General features: G+C 40.5%; 3 protein-coding genes across 20 annotated transcripts in view; 2 read left to right on the forward strand and 1 right to left on the reverse strand.

Annotated features, from left to right (window-relative positions):
• Window positions 1-23,378, reverse strand: part of LOC116705861 (zinc finger protein Aiolos) — a 59,314-nt gene that overhangs the window by 12,079 nt on the left and 23,857 nt on the right. For 2 of the 7 annotated variants that reach the window (XM_032542366.1, XM_032542357.1), the window contains exon 1: window positions 20,935-20,959. The exons of the other annotated variants lie outside the window; for them this stretch is intronic. In XM_032542366.1, the coding sequence (XP_032398257.1) occupies window positions 20,935-20,944 (10 nt within the window). In that variant the 5' untranslated portion in view covers window positions 20,945-20,959. Of the gene's footprint in view, window positions 1-20,934; window positions 20,960-23,378 lie in introns of those variants that run through there. 7 annotated transcript variants of the gene reach the window in all.
• On the forward strand, window positions 389-19,186 carry LOC116705997 (insulin-like growth factor-binding protein 4; the record flags this gene model as incomplete). Its single annotated transcript, XM_032542505.1, is given in 4 exon segments — window positions 389-1,615; window positions 10,020-10,183; window positions 11,127-11,252; window positions 15,793-19,186. Coding segments are annotated over 4 exon segments (786 nt in total). The 3' UTR covers window positions 15,931-19,186.
• Window positions 21,724-23,378, forward strand: part of LOC116705922 (SWI/SNF-related matrix-associated actin-dependent regulator of chromatin subfamily E member 1) — an 11,175-nt gene continuing 9,520 nt past the window's right edge. For 4 of the 12 annotated variants that reach the window (XM_032542461.1, XM_032542469.1, XM_032542478.1 and 1 more), the window contains exons 1-3: window positions 21,727-22,035; window positions 22,855-22,905; window positions 23,202-23,245. In XM_032542461.1, coding sequence (XP_032398352.1) covers window positions 22,899-22,905; window positions 23,202-23,245 — 51 coding nt within the window. In that variant the 5' untranslated portion in view covers window positions 21,727-22,035; window positions 22,855-22,898. Of the gene's footprint in view, window positions 22,036-22,228; window positions 22,274-22,854; window positions 22,954-23,201; window positions 23,246-23,378 lie in introns of those variants that run through there. The other 8 variants (XM_032542404.1, XM_032542420.1, XM_032542482.1 and 5 more) reach the window with 7 other exon arrangements.

The raw sequence follows: 23,378 nt of genomic DNA on the forward strand, positions 1-23,378 counted from the left end.
GGGGGGGGGACACTGTCCGTTTGCCTTTTATAGCTGCTAGAGAGAGATCTGGGCTGGGGGCCGACATAATGACTGGGGGCAGCAGCTCAGACCAGGACTGACCACTGGACGCACACGTATGCAAACAAACACACTCAAACACACACGGAGACCTTGTTGAGGGAGCAGGCACGAGCTTGCTTTGTTGTTTGAACAATGTTTCAACCCTAGAGGCACATACAAGTGTGTGTGTGTGTGTTGGGCATTTGGGGTTCATAAAAGTGGAAGAACACAGATGTGTTTCCTGTTTAGGTTTTTTAGTTTAAGTTTTTTGGATTGAAATCTTTCATCCATGCAGTTAATATTTCAGAGCAATTGTCAATCTAAAATAGGTTGGACATGTTTGAAAAAAAAAAAAAATATATATATATATATAATAATAATAATACAAGGGTGGGGAGAGAAAACTAAGTGCAATCTGTGTGTGAACAAGTGAGAGGGCAATTCAGCTGTTTTTTCCTTTGCGTGCACTCAGGATTGAGAAAGGACAAGTGAGGGAGAGAGTATACAAGCTTATGTGTCTGAGTAGGAGAGCTGGAGTGTAAGACGGAGGGAGAGCGCTTTAGCATGGCTTTTCTCTGCTATGCTTTTCAGCTCCTCTCTCACTGTAGAAAGAGGCGTGTCCATGGACCAGTATAAAGTCCAAGGAGAGCCACTCGTGTTAAGCCATTCTCAGGAGCGAGTACTTTACACTGCACACCAGCAAGAGGAAGAAATTGCAGCTGTTATTTAAATGCTGCCTTTTGATGACCTGCTTTGATTTTGGACACTTGTAGACCCGATTTTTGGGGGTTTCATTAGAGGGCGGGCGAGCCTCTGGACTCAAACTCGAAGACAGAGCAAAACTCACCTGAACACAGTGGGTGGATATCCTTCCTTCAACTGTTCATTCCAAAATAACAAAAAACTTGCTCTGGCACTACATTTACCAAGCCGAGCTGATCACGAGCAGGCTCCAATTTCTGCGCTGTGAAATTGAATCAGAGGAACAGAGGGGCAATACAGCAGAGGCATTGTGTCCCTGCAATTGAAACACTAACCAGCTGAAAATATCAAAGACCATCCTGGACAAAGCGTTCCTCTCAAATCTCCCCAATTGGTCTGAAATCTGCAGTTGAATTAGAAAGTGACCAAAAGCTGCACAACACTCAGAGGAGAGGGAAGCAAAAGGGGAGCATAAACGAGGGCAAAGGATTGCTTGCAGGTGCAGGAGCTGCCATGGTTCGTAGAGGTGGTGTGGGAGTAGCTTCGTCCTGCTGGGGCCTTTGGGCATTTGGCACCCTGTCGCTGGTGGCATTGTGCTTGTCGGACCAGGCCATCCGTTGCCCGGTGTGCTCTGAGGAGAGGCTGGCCAGCTGCCATCTGCCAGACGGCTGCGAGGAGACTGTGCGGGAGCCCGGCTGCGGCTGCTGCCCCACCTGTGCCCTGCTAAAAGGGGCGCACTGTGGCGTCTACTCGCCTCGATGTGGCACGGGCCTCCGCTGCTACCCGCCGCGTGGCATGGAGAGGCCACTGCACTCGCTGATGCACGGCCAAGGGGTGTGCACTGATGAGAGGGAGGTGGAGGAGAACTCAGGTGAGATCGAAGGGGTCAGAGTCTGTGTGTGAACTGATGACAAATGCACTTCTTTACACTTCTTTTTACTTATTATCAATTACAATAAGACTCACAGCACCAAAGTATTGACACCACGTTTGATATCAGCAATGTCTTTGTCAAGATGCTCTCATAGCATGAAGCACGTAACAACTGACAGCCATAGCTGACCAGGTCTCTACAAAGACCCATGGCCGAGCAGGCCAGAATATTTGCTTTCTCCGTTCCCTGGTCCTTACCTGAACCGGGCAGAGTCGGAGTCAGGGGGTGTGACAATGTGCTGCTTGTTCGCCCTAATCTCATCTAAGCCCTGAACCAGAGCGTGGACCCACAACGAATCCACACGCATGGCCTGGCCTGGACTGTCTTGCGGCCGCTCGCTGTAAAAGGGGCCCTGCTGTAAGACGCAGAGCAAGCTTCAGAGAGGAGAGCGCTGAGCCGATAGCTGAGGTGGGCGTGTGTGCATGGTAGTGTGTGCAAGGACGTGTGAATTAGTTACCTGTTTTAGTGAAGGAACCTTGCATTAGGCTTGGGAGAGCATTTACCTCATCGTGCCAATGTTAAACTGAGATCCTGCAGGTAGTCATGTAGTGCAGGCAGTAAAATGAAATGCATTGTGGTGGTACTGGGCATGTGAGAGTCTGTGTCTGTGTGTGTGTGTGTGTGTGTGTGTGTGTGTGTGTGTGTGTGTGTGTGTGTGTGTGTGTGTGTTTGTAATGGGAGGAGGTAATAAAAGCTGCTGTATGAAATGACTGTAATGGAGTGTGGCCAGTCTGGGGCTATTAGAGCTCTCTGCAATCAGTAATTCACTTGGCGCTCATTCATGGATGCCCCCATTCCTCCTCCCCCTCCTTCTGCTGCTGCAGATGTCTAACTCTTCTTCTACTGTCAATGTCTCTATCGCACTCTTTTGGTATCGCTTCTTATTCTCCTCTTTGTTGCTGCATTCCTTTTGCAATGAAGAAAATCTGTTTCCACTTTCACACAGTGGGATGTCTAATGCTGGATGTCTTATCTGCAGATCCAGTTCCAGTTCGCTGCTTTGACGTTAACATGTTTTCTACTGATGAAACAGTCTCCACTGTTTGTCTTCCTCTGCTCTCCACAGAAGGAGTGGTGTTGATTTCCCTTATATATCATATGAGACAATTGTGTCGCAGACAAGGTGGTTCTTTCACTTGTTCCAGATTACAAACTATCTGGCCCGGGCTCCCAGACAGTTACTGGTAATAGCAGTAGGCTATCCGCGTGCGCCAGAACACCAACGATTTGGATGACCTTAGTCAATATAAAACTCCCAGGACTCTCATCTCCATTGCAGCATCTGTTTCCCCTGGCCCTGCGTGCACCCCCCCCCAACACACATCCTCCAACATCTTCCCCCCCCGCCCCCCCCCAACAAGCTTTCGAGCGCATCGCCCGCCGCGTCCAGCTCCTTCATGAGGATGAGCTCATCAGCACTCTTGCTGCCAGGGCGGAAATGAGAGCCTTCTGCTCTCTGTGCAGGGCCAGCATACGTTAGGCCGGCACATAGCATGACTAAATGGAATCAGAAAGAAGAGGAAAGCTGTTTTGAGAATGATAAAAACAAGAGGGCTGTCTCAGCTTGGCCCGGCTCTGTCTATCCACACTTGTTTCATCTTGCAGAATGTTCTCCCTGAACATTATTTCTGCTCTTTGATGATGCGTTGTCCGAGCCATAGTGTTCTGGAGGGAGTCTTGAATCCTTTTCCATGGGGTGGGGCGGCCTGCAGGCTGGATGTCCCTGTTGAGAGATGGAGGATTTGGGAAAGTTGATGAGTTGTTTTTGGTGTTCTGAAATCTGAGTGCCGAGTTCTGTTTGCCTCCACACTCCTTCTCACCCCTGGAGTCTGTTATAGCAAAGAGGGAAAGCTCTGCCCAATAAATCAAACCATAAATCAATTCTTCTGGGCAGCAGCACAGATCCGCTGCATAAGAATGTTCAATGTAAACCATGGCAGCCGAGAGACAATCAGAAAGGCATAGGGGAGCGGCAAAGAGCAAACTCCAGTCACAAGCAGGAGATTTCCTTTGTGGCGCATTCCCCGTACTTATGCATTATTAAACAAGGGGGTGCATCTCCTGAATACAAATGTCCGACACTGCCCCACTCCTAGCAACAGCGAACATGCTAGATAAAAATAGAAGAGGGGTTTTAAAAACCAAGAGAAATCCTAATAAAAACGACCGTAGCATAGAGGCAGATATGATTGCCCTTTGAGGGGAATTGAGGAAGTTCAGGTTAATAGTTACTGCTCTGCATCTTGATATAGCAACATAACATTGGTATTAAGAAGATTGATGCTGCCTCATGATTGCCACTTCATTAAAGCTGATTTTTCTGTTAACCAAATAAGAAAAAAGATAAGTCAAGGTAATTAATGAGATCAGGCTGGCAAGAGTTATAAGCTATTACCGTAGTCTGTTTTCATTGGTTCAAAACTTTATTTCTTTCAAAATGTATCAATCTCATGGCTATTCTTGAACCAAATTTCCATAGCAACAACAAGCATTACCCTGCATCTTATGTCAAAGTCTAGGACAGCTTTGGTGCATCTTAATATCTCATTCTTAGAAACCCTCTCTATCTTAATACTTAGAATAAATCATCATGCGTGTCTTGGCATCTGTTCCTGCATTCCTGCCGAGTCTGCCCTGGTGTCGTATTCAAATGTTTCCCCCTGACAGTGAAATGGATATTATTTACAAACTGATACAGATGTCAGATATGAAAATCTTACACCTACATGCACCAGAGGAGCTGCGTGAATGACTCTGTCCAACCATGCCCAATTTACAGTGATGCACACAGGTCTTTATGAAAGCAGCATGCTAACATAGAGTTTCCTTTCTCCCATGGGGCGAGGACTCCTCGGCATGTTTGGGGAGTTGCGAAGATGTTAAAAGATGTGGATGTGTTTTTAGGGTGCTATAAGAGGATTTTCGTGAACCTATTGGTTCCCCATTAAAAACTACGCATCAATCCACATGTCAATAGCTTAAAAATGGTGATTTTTATGTATTAAGTATATTTTCTGAGCAGTGGTCATTATTGCTAATTCATGCCTTTTACATGTTGTGTTTGTTCCTAATATGCCAGGCAGCACGCCCCTTCACTTGCCTGTTAGCCTCGCATTGCCTATCTCCACAGTGCTGCGTAGTAAGGTCTGGCTCCTCTACACAAACATTCCAGGACTGAAGAAAAAAAAAGTTCTGCAAAATAGTCTCGGGAAGGAACTTGATTTGCACCCCGCAAAAGAAAACGCCACATACAACATTAAATTAAGTTAACTGTTCTCCCAATACAGTAATGTGGTGTTATTTAAATTAGTCGGAGACATGGTTAAACCTCTTTAGCTCTTCCCAGTGTATCGCTGTGTCTCAGTTAGAGAGGAAATGCCCTAAACATATTCTTTGTAAATCTTTACAATCATTCTCCGAAAGAACCAAGCAGGCCTGCCTTGTTGGCACGATCCAAGATTTTCTCCAAAATTTGACATTTTCAGTGTGTAGCTTGCTAGCTCGAAGGCTGTTGACGATCCCCGAAGGGAACAGAGTTTGATAATGGCAACAAAGAGGAAGGTGAGGAACATCCGGATTTGAGGCAATTATTCTGAAAATGTACTGTCGTCAATCTATACTACTTGCTCGTAGAAATGCTATTAATTTCTGATCATCTCCTGTTTTCTTCATTGAAAATGAACACACTGCTAGAACGCTGCTGTGGCTATAAGTGATGTTTTTATTTTTTGGCTTCAGTTTCTGTGAGCTTAGTTCTACAGCAGCAATGTTTAGCATAATATTCTCCTAAATATAATACCTAATTTACCTTGTGCAATTTAGGATTGAAAGTAGGCATGTTCATTTTTCAATTGTGTTGCTCCTAATTATTTTCTGCTCCTTAAAGAGTAAATCAAAACAGGACACTGCTGCTGCTCTGCATGACGTAGGTCTCGATGCCTGGTTTTGATCAGTTGGATGGGAAGTGGCCAAAGCAGCATTAGGTTTCCCTTTTCACAAAGGCTGCCTTTGTGATATAGTGTCAATTTTACTTTCTATCTTTCCTTTCACTAGGACATGATTCCAAAACTGTCACTGACCTTGGGAGCCCATGCTAGCAGTCTTTAAAGATGCTTTTAGTCTGAGGATGAACTGATTCAAAGAAATCTCCTGCCTGGAAACCAGGATCCAGTGTTGACTGTAGGGAGCAGTTTTTTGGTGGCAAGCCTAGTTGACTTGTCAAGTCGCTGCCAGAAAGTGGAGCACTTATCAAAGTGTTACAAAACATTTTGGAGGAGTAGCCTCCCCAAAGAGTATTCATTTTTCAGGAGATTGGTGGCTGTCAAAACAGTATAATCTATTCTATCTAGTGTCGAGACAAAAAGCGTATATAAGAATAATAAAGTTTAACTTAAGATCTCAGCATTTTGGATATCTGAGCCTTTCTTTTACATAAACATATGTAGGGCTGTGTGAATATCAATTTTGGGAAATATCAGAATATATTCTAAGTTCTTCTAAGAGAGACTTCTCCATCTCTCTCGTTGACTCTCCCTTCACTACACCAAGGAAATAAAAAAAAGTCAACTTCTGCTGACTGGCGGCTAAGATGTTTATGGAGGACAAAGTCAGTGTGGAGGACTGAATATTTTTTTTTTTTTTAAAGATTATTTTTTGGGCATTTTAGGCCTTTAATTGATAGGACAGTTGAAGACATGAAAGGGGAGAGAGAGGGGGAGAGACATGCAGCAAAGGGCCGCAGGCCGGATTCGAACCCGGGCCGGCTGCGTCGAGGAGTAAACCTCTATACGTGGGCACCCGCTCTACCAACTGAGCTATCTGGGTGCCCAGGACTGAATATTTTTACATAAACGCTCGAAACTTCGAAGCATTTGCGTCAGCCCTAAACGTATGACGTAAGCAAACTTCGTAAAGAGCAAAGCACTGTTGTACTGTGCTGAGATTGTTCTGCGCTGACAGACACGTGCTATGATACACCCTTAACCTCACCTGTTGCACCTGTGACCACACCAAACGATAATGTCAAGGTGAACTGACATGCCCTGAAGTACATTCTTACATTACTGCATCAAAATGAGAAGTTAAACCACTAGGGGTCAGACAAAAAAAACAAGGATTTTCTTTTATAGGACCCTTTTACATTATTTTTTTATTTTTTATTTTTTTATTGTCACCCAACATAAGTACTCAGTGGTACTCATAGTTGAAAAATATAGAGAACCTGTCAGTGCAGCAGTTTGCTTCATATGTTCTCCAATTTCTGGTTACTTAGGGCAATAACATAATAATATGCCAATACAGATATATCTGTAATAAGCTAATGTTGGCTGATACATCAGTCGGGCTTTTAACGCCCTGTAAGGAAGTTACTCTGCAGCTCAAATGTAAAGGATAATCTATTCACTTCACGCGCGCACTGTAACTAGTCTTAGTGTATCACATTAGACAGAGCACAAACCAAGCTGTTTTTTAAAAGGGTTTTTAGTACAACTTTCTCACATAGAGAACTCTCTTTTGGCTTAAAAACCGAGATCTAAGCTAGTGGAAGAGTAAACCATAGGAAAGTATTCGCTGAGCATAACTAAATATTTATTTGAGTAGAATATTTGTCTGAGGTTTACAAGTTCAGCCTCAAAGCCACAAATGGTGGAATTTGAAATCTATCAACCCCTTTAGATCCTTATGTCACTGTTCAAAGGACTGCAAAAAGAAAGACAAATACATAAACAGAGGACTTGGCGTGAACTTCTTGTAGATTCAATTGTGTAAATGCAATGAACTTGTAAAGTTTCCCGAGGTAGAAAATGTGTTCATCTGAAAGAGGAGGCCTGCCAATCAGACTGCTCTTTCTATCCCATAATGAATGATGCTCACATGTTGGCTGGCCAGTGTGACAAATACATTTGCATTTACATCAGTCCAGCAGCTGATATGTGACAACAAATGCTTAACTAAGAACTAGACTGATCAAGCAATGCCGTTTATTGTGTAATAGATTGGAATGTGTCATGAAAGTGCTGACATAATGGAGCTTAGTGGTCACCCTACTGTATTGATCAGTACTGGGAACCAAAACCAGGTGCCCTGCTCTTTGGTGCTCCAAGACAGACGTTGCAGGGATCAGAAAAACCACTGCATGTGATGCTAATTAAAACTACACTTAACAGCAGGTAACATTAGCCTACCGTTAGCTAGCATGCTTTAACACAGTAAAAATGATTATAGCTAAACAGTGTGAAGTGAGACTGTGTCACTGGAACACAACACCGGGATGTACAACAGTCTGCAGCAGTAGTCAGAGTTGTTGGAGAAACAACACCAACGGGACCCCGTAAGCTCATGGTGCATTTAATGTTATTGTAAAGTTCCCATCTGCCATCTAGAGGTTCGTTTTTTGTCGCGTAACGGCAATTGACCGGTAAAATAAGTTATCACATTTTATATAAATCAAAAAGTTAAAAAATCACCCAAAACAATACCCAACCGTATGTATCACCGTAATTATATGAAACAGCACTGGCTATGTAACCATCTGCTAATTAGATGCTGTATTGACCTCTCACTAGGCTTTTTAAATAAGACAAAGAAGTTACAAATTAATTGATGATGAATTAAAGCTGCTTATTAATAGACAGGTTGTGGCGGTCTTTAATGGATCCTGTCGGCTTACTTTTGGCTTATTACATTGTACCAAAAGACAAAAAAGACAGATGAAGACGGCTCTTGATTATATGTTCACTCAAGAACTCTTCTTTATCTTTGCTGTGTATCTGTGACTGGTAATGCACTGCAATGTATCAGCTCTATGTGGCTGATAAAGCACTGTGGGACTTGTATTTTAAAAGCCAAAATCTGCTGATCCAAATCAAATGAAACCACACGGAGAAGTGGCAACTTCCTCCATAGAAAACAGCAGTGGTAGCAAACAGGACATGCCACCCCTGACCCACTTCCAAATCACTTTGGCTTGTCCTACAAAAGAGCGCGCAATCAGAAAAGTGTGCACTGGCAAAAGAGGAGAAAGAACAACTTAGAACAAAGGAAACAGCAGAAACCCTTGAGGAGGAAAGTGCTGATGCGAAAGCCTTAACAGCAACAAGACTAAAAATACAAACAGACCCTCCCCCCGAGACAAGCCGAGCAAGATGACCGTCTATAAAGTTTAATGAAACATGGTCATCTTCCAGGTCCAAGTTGTGAAAAAATTAAAAAATTAAAAATTAAAAAAAAAAAAAACTGCAGTCATCACCAGAAAATGGCCCAGGATCAGTATCCTAAATACAGCATGACCAGCATTAGCTCAAGAACTACACTACAAAGAAAAGCTTGCACAGGTTTGGATTTGTGTGCGTGTATGCTTTCATGCATTGTAGAAGTTAAGCAGGCTACTGAGCCACTTTGATCGTCTCTTCGCCAGCAGCAGTTACCTGAATGCCTGGCAGTGACCTAAGATATTACCAAAGATCAGATTGGGTTCAATGATCAGTGTGACAACAGCTTCAAAACAGTAAAACTGCCATTTAAAAAGGGCTTTCATTCCAGTTCCAATCTGTAAAATGCCACGGGTTATGAGCACAAAGCATGAACTCTGCCGAGTCTTCCAAGCCACAGGTGAAAAGCAGCATGCATGTTCATAGAGAGAAGCGCACATAATCCTCATTTCAAGTCCATATTGTGCACCAAAGCCACCAACCAGCTAATACACACACACACGCACACACACACACACACACACACACACACACACACGTCTACTTGTGCCAATGCAAATGCCCTCTAACAAACTCCATCTGGCAGAAACTGAGGTTGATGTGGAGGGGTGGAGAATGAAAAGGGGAGGGGGGCATTTCCTGAGGAAGCATCTGGCTGCCTGCAGGGCCACAGAACTGCAGGTTTAAAGGGATGCAAAGGTGATGTACAGAGGGTGGCAGAACAGGGGTGGTATGGAAAAAAAAGCCTTAGAGCTCGTGGCGTGGCTGCGGTGTCTTAGTTGAGTACCAGGGCGGGAGCTGAGGTTCGGATTACCCCCCAGAGCAGGAACACAGCTGTGTCCCTGAGGTTAACCTGGCCTTATTTTTAGCATCCATCTCACCATGTTCAGCTGTATAGGATGCTCTGTAAGAAGAACAAGGGGGAAGGCAGAACACCTAAGCATTACATTTAATGGATGTTGCCCCTACACTTTGCTCATATCATTAAAACACAATATCATGTTGCACTGACAATCCTGCAACAAAAGCCCTGCAAATGTTTGTAACTGTCTATGTAAAACTCACTGCCAATGCAATGTCCGCCTTGTTTTTGAAGTGAAGGAACTAAAGCATCATTCCTTGTCCTTTAGCAATGGACAGGCAGGATGAGATCATCCCTGACCACCCTAACAACAGCAATATCCGCTGCAGTCCACAAGACAAGCGCTGCATACAGAAGACCCTGGCCCGACACCCTCCAAAATCCACAAATCAGAGAAGCAACACTGCCAGAGAGGAGACGAAGGCGGCACTGGTGAGAAAAACCATCTTCTGAAAGCTTATCAGTTTCACAAAAAACAACAAAGCCAGGCAATCCCCCTCTGCGGCAGCCTCAGCCCCAGCAGGTGTTTTCCATTAAGGCTTTAGAGTTCCAAAGTCATGTTATAAATGTAAAAATTGGTTATGTACAGACCATTGCATTTAATTGAGGTCTTGCAAAATGAAGTAGAGGTGCACATTGACATAAACATGCAATTTGCTAGTTTAACACTGAAAGAGCTGGATCACAACATTCCTTTAATCAGTAACAGGCTGGTGTTACATCATTCATTAAACACTGACATGTGTAACATGAATCCACAGTAAAGCCACAGTCTCATATAGATGTTTTAGTGTTTTTAAAGACTTTGTGGGAATGCAGTTGGATTGGCTGTGCCGATTGATTCTGCCACAATGATGCATTCACATGCACTCATTAGTTGGCTTGTGAATTCAAAGCAGCCAACTCTCAGCACTATTTGCACGTACACGCACAAACAATGTAAGGACGCTGACATGTCTTAGTGTGAAATTCAAACCTGTGTGATGTCGAGTTTAGCTATGACCCCACACCAGCACTCAGAATTTGTTTTCAATAAACAAAATCATAATAGCAAAATTAGAGTTGCCATTCCCCCAGTTCACCTGGTTGCCTGGTATTTACTTTCGAATTTTAAATCCACACTATTGTTTCAGACTGCAGATCTATTATTCCTTACTTTTTATGACTAACTGAAATTATAAAATTATGGAGGCTGGTTTTTAGCTTTTACCTAAACGTTCTCATTATTTTGTTCTGAAAGTAAGAGCTAATAATTTGACATTCTTTTACAAACAGCCGTTTTCTTACGTTATTGCAAAGGTTTTCATACACGATCTCCGTCTGGAACTCTGCTGATGTGTACGAATGTCAAATCAATGATCAATTTCTCCGACAGGCTCCATGTCGCGCTGAGCTACAGAGAGCGTTGGACAGATTGGCATCAAACACTCGCACACATGATGATCTCTTCACCATCCCCATCCCCAACTGTGACAAGAACGGAGATTTCCACCCTAAGCAGGTCTGTGATTTCGAGCACACACTCGCTATGAGCTTTTTTGAATGACTGAGCAGACCACTATTTGGCTATGTGTACTGGTGAACTGTGAATCTCTATTGTTAGGCCAATGCAAATAAGAATGCCTGTAATGGATATTTGTACTTCAAACGACATCATCAATCTGTGAGCCAAGAGACAGAACATGCCTGACGCCGATGAAATAATGTCTTACGAGTTCAAGATCAACACAAAAGTGTCTCCAAGCAGACTGTTGTGGTGATGCCAAGACCCTTTTTTCTAATCTCACATAAAAAGGGGATTTTTCTTTCAGGAATCAAGCGGTGAACGGCGCGTGTAAAGTGGTTTCCCTTAAACCGTTTACATAATCACTTTGTTGCTGTGATGGATGCAATTAGCATTTAGTTACTCTTTTTCTTTGCTATTCTGCCTTTGCAAGATTGTGCAACTATAAAGATAAGAGTGAGAGAATGAGAGAACATAAAAACACAGATAAGACCACTCTGACTTGTATGCAATCAAAGTAGCAGACGCAGAGTAGGTGATAAAAGGAAAGCTGTGCAAAGGCACCAGTCATCAAGAGTCGGAGTTATGTTGATTGTAGAACGTGGTTGAAGTATCTCCGTCTGCTCAGATTCACAGGCATCTGTTTACTGTTTAACTAAAACGGCACTAAGATAAACCCTATTGGGAAGTAAAGCACAGGTCATGAGGGACAACTGGCAATCATTTCAAGGCAGGGTTGCTCTGAGATTTTTAACTGGTCTTGGAGGCTCTTTGAAACTGTAATTTACTACAAAAAAAGTACAAAATCACCCAATAAATTTGGTTTAACACAAATTGTTAAAAGATTTTGCATAAAATAATGTAATGACTTGATATTCTTCTCACAGTTCATTTAAGGCAACTTTAACTGCCAGCTGGTTGTAGTTTGTCAAAATGTATGATCTGTTTACATGAAAACATCTTTAAAAGCTTAAAAGCCAGGTCTGACGTCATCTTAGAGAATTATGGTCCTGCCAAAATAGGATTGACTGCTCTTTTAGAATAATCAAACTAGCCTGTATGCTCTAACCTAGTGCTCAGTTTTATATAAACCTGCATTACATGATTCTTTGGGGCAGCAAAACAAGCTGTAAACACAAATCATACTGTCTGTTTATATAAGGGTGTTAACAGTGTAAATATTATTACTATTATTATTTTCTTTTTGTTAGAATACCTTTTGTATGTGTATTTGTGTCATTCTTATGTGTGTGATTTTTTTTCTTTTGAGCTGCTGTAACAAGGGAATTTCCCCAGTGTGGGATTAATAAAAGTATATCTTATCAATCATCACTTTAACCAAAAACGCTAGCAAAATTCTATCAAGCAGACGCCTATTTACACATCCAGCAGAGATGTTGCAACATTAGCATTCTTCGAGAGGTGCGTAGGTGTGAAATGTTTATTATTCATATCTTTTAGCACTGTTTTTGCTCTTCACCAACTCCTGAGGGAAATATCTGGCCTTTTCAGATGCTAAATGCTGCAATGTGTTCCCCAGCTAGTTGCTAACATTTACAGTGTGATGTTTGGTGCAGAACGGGTAATGTACATTGGGCTTTTTTAGAGCTTTGCTGTTGGAAAGAGCAGTCTGCTTTTTACCACTGACAGGCTTAGATTACAATTACACAACATTATGGAAATTATCTTTTAGATAACTGTATTCCAACAACAAACTCTTTTTGGCACTCTTTCCACCTCTCACTGCGCTGTCTTACGGCAACAAGTCACCTCTCGCGAGATTTAAGAACGACAACGAATAAGAAACTGACCCGATCAAGCAAAAGGCAAAAAAAAAGAAAAAGGTCTTATTTCTCTGTAGGATCCATTCCGTAATGTTGTCAGACACTTACCAATCTGAGACCGTCAGTGGCAAGAACCGCCCATTCAATAGACCGACATTGACGGCTCGTAGTTGCACCATGGGATTACATTCAACAGAATCATAAGGTCTGGTGTTATGTCTGACTGCTTTAGTGACCACTCAACTGTCTACTGCAAATTGAAAATCAAACTTTCTAAATTGCCACCAATTAGACAACATAGGAAATGAAAGTTTATTTATTTTATTTATTAATGATTTGACTGCTATTAATTGTGACAGATACCAATTAATACCAGATGTACAAGATGCCTTGACTGACTTTCTGCATTCAGAGTTTATTGATGTTGTGGACAAACATGCTCCCTGGAGAATTACAAAGGTCAAGGGTAAACATCTTCCTTGGATCAGCCCCGAAATAATTAGTCTGTTTAGGCAGAGGGACAAAGCGTGGTCGACATTCCGTCAGACAAGGGATGGTGCTGATTGGGAAATATACAGGCAGTTGAGAAATTTGAGCAAGACAAAAATTTGTAATACTAAATCAGACTACTACAGAGAATGTCTTACTAGTGTCTTTAAGAATCCTGAGCAATTTTGGAAAAAAAAACCAAAACCATTATTAGTACATCAGACAAACACTGTATTAATCCAATAAGAGTGGCTGATACAATACTTCATGACTATCTATTGCCCAAGCATTCAATCAGCAATTTTCCTCAGTCTGTTCTAACTTATTACCTAACTCCCATTTGACTACAAGTTCCTTTGGTAATACTTCACCCCACTGCAGTTCTTTTTCTTTTAGGAAGATTTTAGCAACTGAAGTTCAGAATGCCATTAATGATCTAAATGTTAACAGTGATGCTGGACTTGATGGAATAAAAAACAGGTTTATTAAATTAGCTTCCCATATTCTTATGTATCCACTTGTTGATTTATTAAACATGTCTTTTTTCTACATGTGAGTTACAAGCTTTCTGGAAATGTGCACGCATCACTCCATAAAACTGGAGATGAACTTGACCCAAACAATTATAGACCTACAGTCATATCCATTATATTTATTTTTATATTATATTGTTGTATTACTAAGTCTTTGAAAAATTTAATTTATGATCAACTTTTGCTATCTCACTACAATAATATCCTATCACAATTTCAACCCGGCTTCAGGTCTAATCACTCCACAACTACTGCCCAACTTAAATTCACCAATGATGTGTTTTGTGCTGCAGATAATGGTGAGCACAAAGGTGCCATCTTCATTGATTTAACTAAAGCTTTTGATTTTGTTGATAGTTATCTCATTTTAGATAAGCTCCATGATATCGGCCTCTCTAAAAATGCAGTTTTGTGGTTTCACTCTTGCATAATAGAAAACAACGTGTAGTCCTACAGGGAAGTGATCACATTTTTTGAATCAAGACAGAGGAGTGCCTCAGGCCTCAACAATGGGACCACTTCTTTTTCATATTTATATAAATGATTTACCATCAATTTTTAATAACTGTTCTGTTCAGCTTCATGCCGATGACACTGTCATGTGTATATATATATATATATAAATAAATAAATAAATAGTCTACAACAAATTCAAGCTTCTCTTCATTCTGACTTCATTATCCTTCAAGATTGGCTTTTACATGATAAATTACTGCTTAACAAAACAAAGTCCTATTTTATAATCTTTGGTACTAGACAAAAACTCAAATCAACCTGGTTCCTGTGAAATAACTTGTGAATAATAACGGTTCTTCTTTGCATTAAGTTGATAAGATTAAATATCTTGGTTTATGGCTTATACTGAACTCTCATTCACATTACAAATCAAGCAAGTGTTTGAACTTTGGAATCAGCGTTTTATATTGAGCCTGGAATTGCTTTACGCATAGTGTTAGTCTAAAACTTCCCTCTCAACTTATACTTACAATTATTGACTATTGTGATGTTGTATATCAAAATGCATGTAACTCAGACCTTGTTCCACTTAACACAGTATATAACAGACTTTGCAGCTTTGTCCTTGGATGTCCTTATCTCACTCATCACTGTGTACTGTATAATGCACTTAACTGGCCATCTCTAAGTAGTAGAAGACACACTCACTCGCTTCAACTTATATTTAAATGTATTTATTTCAATTATCCTCCTTATTTTAAATAGCATCTTGTACCTTATACATCGGCACTCAACTTTACTTCTCTGTCCGTTAAATTAAAAAAAACAATTGGCGAAAAAGCTTTTAAGTTTAATGCTCCAGCAGATTGTAATAATCTGTGGAAATAAGATCAATTTCTTTACTTGATTTGTTTAAACATGCCCTGTCTGCTCACTTTAAGATAAACTGCCTCTGTTATTAAAGGTGCATGTTATCCTTATATCTACTGTCCAAACCTAATGTTTATATTTATATTTGACTGTAGTTAGAAATTCATTCAAACTCGACTGTTTACTTATTTACTTATTATTGGCCATCTTGGCCTGTTGGTGGTTGTTGCCCACATTAGTCACTTAGAAAGCCAAACATGGGAAAATAGGGTCATGGTTGAAAAATACAGAATTTCCACTTTAATTAAACTAAAACATTTATTAGATCAGCTTTAATATTTAACATGTAGTTCAAGGAGCATCTCTATGTAAATAAAACATTGTGTACATCTTTTGTGCCCACAGTGTCATCCGGCACGTGATGGCCAGCGGGGAAGGTGCTGGTGTGTGGATCAGAAGACGGGCATGAGGCTGCCGGGCCCACTGGAGCTGCGAGGGGAACTGGACTGCCACCAGTTAATGACTGCTACCCTGAGGGAATGAGTAGTGTATTGGCAGTGGGGGGTGCAGCACCAGCTCAATTCAACTGGTGCTTATTAGTAGAACTACACAAGGAAAGGACTTGGCTCTAAAGCCTCGCTTCACCCGAGGCCAGCGGTACTTAGGCCTGAGCAACAAAAAGGAAACCATTGAATTGAGTTCTTTTGCTATTTTGTTTCTGTGTGTGAGATTAGGTGATCTCAGAGTCTTTTGAGCACTTGTGTATTGTTTTTACTATGTGAACATAAGAACGATAGTCTTTAGACACGTGCGCTTTAAAGTTACAGGTGGCAGAAATTAACCTTCCACAGATAACTGTTGTAATTGTGATCTTTCTTAGAGAGCAACATGTGTGGTTTTCTCTAGTCTAACTTCAGTAGAGTATTCTTGGAAGGTAAGAAAATGCATTAGCCCCCACCAGATAATCAGAACTGAGAAACAGCAGTAGCGGTTAGCATTTGTTTTGTTTTATTATCTCTAGAAAACTTTATCAATTGGAATTACTGCGTCAGGATAAACCAGAGAAATCCTCGATTAAAGGATCCTGTACTAGTTTTTCCACACGATTTGTGTAATTGGTTGTAACGTGTGGCTCTTGTTCTACTGTCCTATATGTTGTAAACCCCACCCATCTGCTAAGTAGGTTAATACAACGCAAAAACACAAAGTATAGTTCAGCGACGACACAAGAGTATCAATAAAAGATAGGGATGAGAAGATTTCAATTAAAAACAAAACGGGGACAAAGGAATGCAACAATCCCCTGTCTTGAGTTACCAACTGATACAGTAAGCCATAGCTTTTCACAACATTCAGACCAAAGTGAAAAGTGAGATTAGTTTGAACAACTGTATCTCTGAAAGGCCAGACTAGATTTGCTTTTTTGTGTGGTCCAGAGGGACTGGCAGCAGAGCAGGGCTGAGAACTCTGTACACTGCTGATAGGATAATCTTATTTCTCCAGCTGGTGCTAAAATGCCAGTGTGACTTTCATGTTTGTATGAATATGCTTCAACATGCAGTATTTCTCTCCAACAGAACTGCTTGACAGAACTTTGGTGGTGCTATATACTGATTGTGCCAAAATACAAAAGCAAGAAAGAAAATGGCTTCTGCACTTTTTGGGCATTGTTAAGGATTGGAACAGAAGACTGGGATATTCAGCAAGTGGAGCAATTAGCATCAGCGAGTGTGAGGATCACGTAAATGTGTGACTATCTGCACTAGATATTGGCAAATGCTGCTTTTAAAGTGTGTTTTCAATGGTATTGTTACAATTTAAAAGTAACATCACACATTGGCGCTGCACTATCACTGCAGATAACTGGCTCAATGTTTCTTTGGGTAGGGTTGTAAATTGCAGAGGTGACATGTCTTCAATATACAAGCAGTGTAATACGTTTTCAATGATTAAGCTCCTGGCAGCACAACAACTCCTAGTTGACATTAAGCTTTGAATGGAGGAGATGTAGCAGTAAAGATAACATATTGATAAGGTGGAAACCAGATTTTTTATCTACTAATCCAACGTTGGTTTTCAGTTCGTAGGGCATCACACTAATAATTAAAAAGGAGTGCATTACCAGTGCAAGTGATATAGCTACTCAAATATTTTAGATACCGTAGGCAAGACTGGGAATTTTCTTATGGCAATTTGATTGTATTGGTGGTGTGCATTATGAGTTCAGGCGGAGTAGCAGGTTTAAGCTAATGCTGGTGTTTGTCACCACCAGACATGGATGGCCTTCTCCATCTGTTCCCTGGGAGACTTTGGTTATTATTGACTCAAGCACAAATCCATCTTGGGTGGATGGACGGTCATTACTAGGGTTGCTGTCCCACACGGAACACCATTAGTGTGTAGATTACAGTGCAGTAATGTCATATGTTGAAACTGATAGTCACTGCTACTGTCGTCACACAATGGATTTCTGATGCCTCCACAATCCTCACTCACAGCTTTAGGACTATTTGAGCACAACACACTGAAGGAAGTTTCATTCAGCTCCACACAGAAGTAACACAACTATTATTGGTATGATTATAATGCACTTTTTGCACATTTTTCCATACTGAATTTGGTCTAACATTATTTTTCTAAAATGCAGTAGTATACGCAGTAGTATATGAACATAAACAGTGAGTCTGAGAAAAGTACAATCCTCAAATTTTGGTGCTTCTCTCATTCCGTTATTGTGCAAGGTAGTGAAACCTGTAACCTTCAGGTGTGAAAAGTAGTTGCTTTCCAGTAATCTCCACCCTCTAACTGGGGACAGTTGATTATGGGCCAGCCCATTCTCAAAATGTTATGTTGTCCCTTATGATCAGACAGAGGATTTCTCTGATGTGTTTTCAGTGTATCCTGAAGGTGATATTCTGGACAACAATCCTTGGATCAGTATTCTATCATTTTATTAAAAAACTCCCTTATGAAATTGGAATTATGTGTTGGTCTATATGTATATATATATAGGAATTCCATGCTTTTGGTTTCCAGTGACTAAAAAGACTACATACTGCGAGGAATTTAATCTTATCACTGAAGCCAATGGTCAATTTGCCGGAAAAAGTGTATTGCCACCTGATGACCACTTTTACTTGTCACTAAAGAAAGAAATGTATCCAAAGGTAGTTTACCAAAACACAGACAGAAAGATAGAACATGGCATGGGTGGAGAATCAGTGCTAAAACTTACAAATGTCAAAAACCAAATATCCTAAAACTCGTTCCAAAGACTACAAACAAAGTATCTGGCGACATCATGACTCATTCAGAGAACTGCAGGCACACAAAAAGGTTATCATTCATCACCTACTGAAGTGTTACTAAACACATTCAAACACATTTCTCTGTTGACTGTTATCTCTGAGAGAGATGGCAAATGGTTTTGGCTTTGACTTTGTAAAGGCCTTCTAACTACATAAACTGTGTATTTAAGCTATAGTACGTTGCTTGATCTCTAACTTTGCTGTACTGAACTGTAATTGCATTTCGCGAGAATAGACTGTTCCTGTTTGCCTTTGATATTATCTATTAATGTGTAGAAGATATGAAGTAATGTTTGCATGCATACAAATGGGCTGGGGTTGGAAACTGCTTTGGTCTTGTCCCGAACAGGACCATTATACAAAAACACTGAAGTTATTAAAGAACTGAAATATAGAGTTTTTAACCATTTAAATGATCAGTTACATTGTAAATATTTACCTGATGAAAATGTACACATTGTAATACATCAATTAAAACACTTTAGAAACTACAATGGTGTTGCTGTTATATAAGTTATTATATAAGGAGCAGTAGTAATATTAGTATTAGCATTGAGCACGATTGTAGCTTATCACAGATATATCGGTATCCAGAGTATTAATGCGTGTTGGCCAATAAGTCAAAGGAAGTAATGCCATGCTGCAACGATTCTTTGAAAGATAGTTTTTAAATGGCAGTTTTGTTTGTTCTGCTAATATGAATAATGGTTGGAAAATGTTTTCCAATACAGAAGCTTGTCTCACATAAACAAAAAGTACAGATAAATTAAGAATGAACTAGAAAATAAATATGAACTAGTAAACTAACTAAAATGGCACTTATAGAGCCCAGACCATGTGGCACTTGGGACATAGAGTGTGTCTATGGCCCAGACCTCCACCAAGGCCAACGGTGTGTTCACGGGCTCCGCAGCGAGTGCCTTTTCCCATATTGAGAAGTCGTTCTTCAAAATTCTGTGTGTACATGAGCTTAAAGTTGTAATGTGAAAACAACATGGACCCTACAAAGAATATGTGTTGGGTTTCATTGCTCTGAGCGTTTAAACACGCTGATAGCTGTTTCCAGCGTGTGCATGACACTGAAGAGCAAAGGAAACATCTCAGGTAAGTCATGAAATATGACCGGGAAAGTCATGAAATATGATCGGGAACTATTTTTTCAAATTTTTCTGACACATCAATGAAAGCGAAACAATGATTTGCGTATTGGCTCCAAAAGGAAATGGGTTCTTTCTCGGCCAATGCTTCACCTTTCCACCAAGTTTCATGACAGTCTGGCTAGTAGTGTGTCCGTTGTCCTGCTGACAGACAGTAAAACAAACTTGGCGAGGTAAAATGCAGTTGCTGTCCGTAATGTAAGGTTGCCCACATCACACATGACTTGATTTAATGTTTATTATAGTTTAGTTTGTTATAGTTATGAGTTTCATTTATTTGTTTATTTTATTTCAAATACAACATTTTTACATGTTTCTGTTATTAGTTACTACTGATACCAATGTAATTGCCATTAAAGCTTAGTGTTTGAAACTGATTTTATATTTGCTGTTTGGTTTAAGTGTTAGTCAACATTAATTGTAACATTTTCCACAAAACATTTGGGTCACAAAATATCTTAAATATCTAAATTAGTTAAAGGTGTTGGTTTGTTTAATGTTTATTTTGAAATAACACATGATATATTAGATGTTTTAACTCTCAAATAATGGAATCTGCTTCAAAAATCCAGAAGCAAATGGTAGCGGTAGTGTTATTAGAGGAATCAATAGTATCTGACTATTTCTTTTCATGTACTGTATGTGTCAATTTTTTAATGCTTGTATGTGATTTGTTTGGTAAGGGAACTACAGCATTGTTCACCTTTGGATTCTAAGTCAGCAAAAAATACTGGTAATACTAAAGGCATTTGTCCAAGGAATACCTCTGGAATGATACATCATAATAATCTGCCTGCACCAACTTCTAAAAATATCTCCACCATCCACCACCAGAGTAAACTTTCAAGTCTGCTTAGTTCCACTGCCTGAGTCTATTTTGAGGAGCTCTACAGGCTTAAGAATTGGTTTTGAAACTGCATTGCAAGTAGAGCTTTACGGGTCTTCCTCTGATTGATTCAAAATGTCACAGGCCCCGTTCTGCCCCTAGGCATCCACAATCCGACAGCTGTGCCTGGGAGGCCCTGAGTGAATGTGTTAAACCTGCACAGTAGTTTACAGAAGACATGTGACCTCCACCCTACCTCCAGACATACTCCATCACAGGTGTCCAATGCTAAACAATGTCCTGCCCATGCCTGGTGTGGAATCCGCTCCCTGCCCCATCCGTACAGCTTTCTGGCCTTTGCCTGGTCAATGAAAAGAACATGAAGCGCAACACCTGCAGATGAGATCACAACAGTGTCTACATGCATATTACACAAGATGCAGGTCAAGCAGAAATAAAATAAGCTCTCACGTGTGCAGTGAAAACAAAAAAAAACGTGGTCCCAATGAACACAATCAATTAATAAATCCAAAACAAGTACTATTCAGGTTGAATGGACAGAGATGAAGGCTAAATCCTAAAGGCTTTGGATTGTTATCTTTAGGGGACACACTATTACATATTTTGACCTAGGCGGCTCTCAAACAATGAGAACAAGAATGCAAAGTATTTCAGTTCTAATAACAAGGGAGCAGTGAATAGGGCAACCTTGATTTTCTCAAAAGCTTAGTGGCCTGTGAAGCCTCCATAATGCAATTTATAGTATGGTCACATAATAATTCCTTCTTTAAAAAAATTAATATTATAGCATGAGATTATTAGCTTGCAAAATCAAATGGGTGTACTGTAGAACACCTGCACTGACATGGCACTTTTTACGTGAAGTGATGTATTTTGCAGTCAAGATGACAATATGAATCCGCTTTTTGCTTCTATACAACTCAGGAGCAAACGTGCTACATAATGTTTCTGACAAGTTTTGTGATGTAGCATGTCTTAAAGATAAAGCAATGCAGGCAAAATGTCTAAATCTATTTAGCTGCGCTGTAATGTTACCCTGTCTTTTATCTGAATGGAATATTGTTTTGTCTTGAGGAGAAAGATGTTTCTGCTGGCATACCAATAAGTGAGAGCTGCAGCGTGACAGTGATAGTTGAGGGCGATGGGCATCAGCATCGAGGCAAGGCAAAACTGTAATGAGGAGAGGGTGGGGGTCCAATTCTGGAAGATTCTGCAGCAATCTTACGAGTGGACCCCATTTCATTCGTTGATTGTGGGGACTGTTTCTCTGAGCTAGCTAGGTGGGTTAGCCTTCCCTGTCAAAGCCACAACTGTGGTGGGGACAAAAGGTTTTAGGGTGAGTTTTCTGGCCATCGTTTTAGTATACATGCTTGCTTGTCACCATCAAAATCTACGGGAATGTGTATATTTCTAGATGTGTTGGTTTGACTTGACGTTGCATGCTAATTTCCCATTGATTTTCCTTTTCATCTAACGTTAGCTAGCGTTAGCTAAACTACGTAACCAGCTAGCTAACGTTAGTTAAGCTGATGATGAGCCAGGCTAACGACAAAGCATCGGATATCTAACTACTGGTATTACATAATTACCGTTACAGGTAGTTAAAGTCACGCATGTTAACTAGCTAACGCACTAAGACAGCTGGCGTCGGCTGCACACTAGCTAACCTAGCTAAGGAGAAACAACAGTAGCTAGCTAGATCACTAGCTACTAGCTTGCATGAATACATGCTAACGTTAGCTTGCGTGCTAGCTAAGTGTCAGCACGTGTAACGTTGCTGGATGCCGCAGAGATGTAGCGCTAGCAGTCAGCCCTAACGTCAACTACCAGTGCTATGTCACCGCTTACAATATCCAAATTGTCATATCGTCGTTAGCATTTCGTGTGACTTAAGACAAAACAACGCTGTTGATTGATACCATTTATTTTGCCAACATGAAATGGCTTGGAAGTTAACGTATCCAACAATGTTGCCTGAAAGCGTTCATAGCGACATTCAGCTAACGTTAGTTAACGTCGTTTATAGCCAGCATCAACATCGGCATATCTTTGTTTGACGCTAGCTAAGTATGAACCACCCTGTCCACACAAGTCATCTCATCAATACGAGATGAAAAAAAGGAGTAGGATATACTCTAAAATGTGTTTATTACAGAGCCAATGACTGGAATAGACTGATACCTCCTCCCCTCTGCAAAGATGTCAAGTAAGGATCTGGAAGGGTTTTAGCTAGTTGTGATTTAAAGCTCTCTTTGTAAGTGATGCATGTTCAAATACATCCGAGCTGCTGTTTCCATAAATCCATGTTAAGTGATACCATAACACTTCAATATCAAGTCTATTAATAATTAACAGATAATTGATTTGGCTATTTTAATATTGTTTATGAAATAAAGTATTTTTAATGAAGAAATCACTGGAAAATAATGAGGTTCAGCTCAAAATTAAGTTGGAGCATTAAAAATATTGCTGGTTTCATTTGGATCTTTTCTTTCACAACAGAGAGACCATCCTATGCCCCTCCCCCTCCCCCTGCCCCTGCAACTGTAAGTATTCCTAATCATACCCTGTATTTAAAGACTGCAATTTATTTGGTTATCACCAATTAAGCTTATGTTGCTGTTTGGAGACTTAATGTTAGTACATGCTATTAGTACACAATTTTATATATATATATAT

Source organism: Etheostoma spectabile, chromosome 2, assembly GCF_008692095.1.
Source record: "Etheostoma spectabile isolate EspeVRDwgs_2016 chromosome 2, UIUC_Espe_1.0, whole genome shotgun sequence".
NCBI lineage: Eukaryota > Metazoa > Chordata > Actinopteri > Perciformes > Percidae > Etheostoma > Etheostoma spectabile.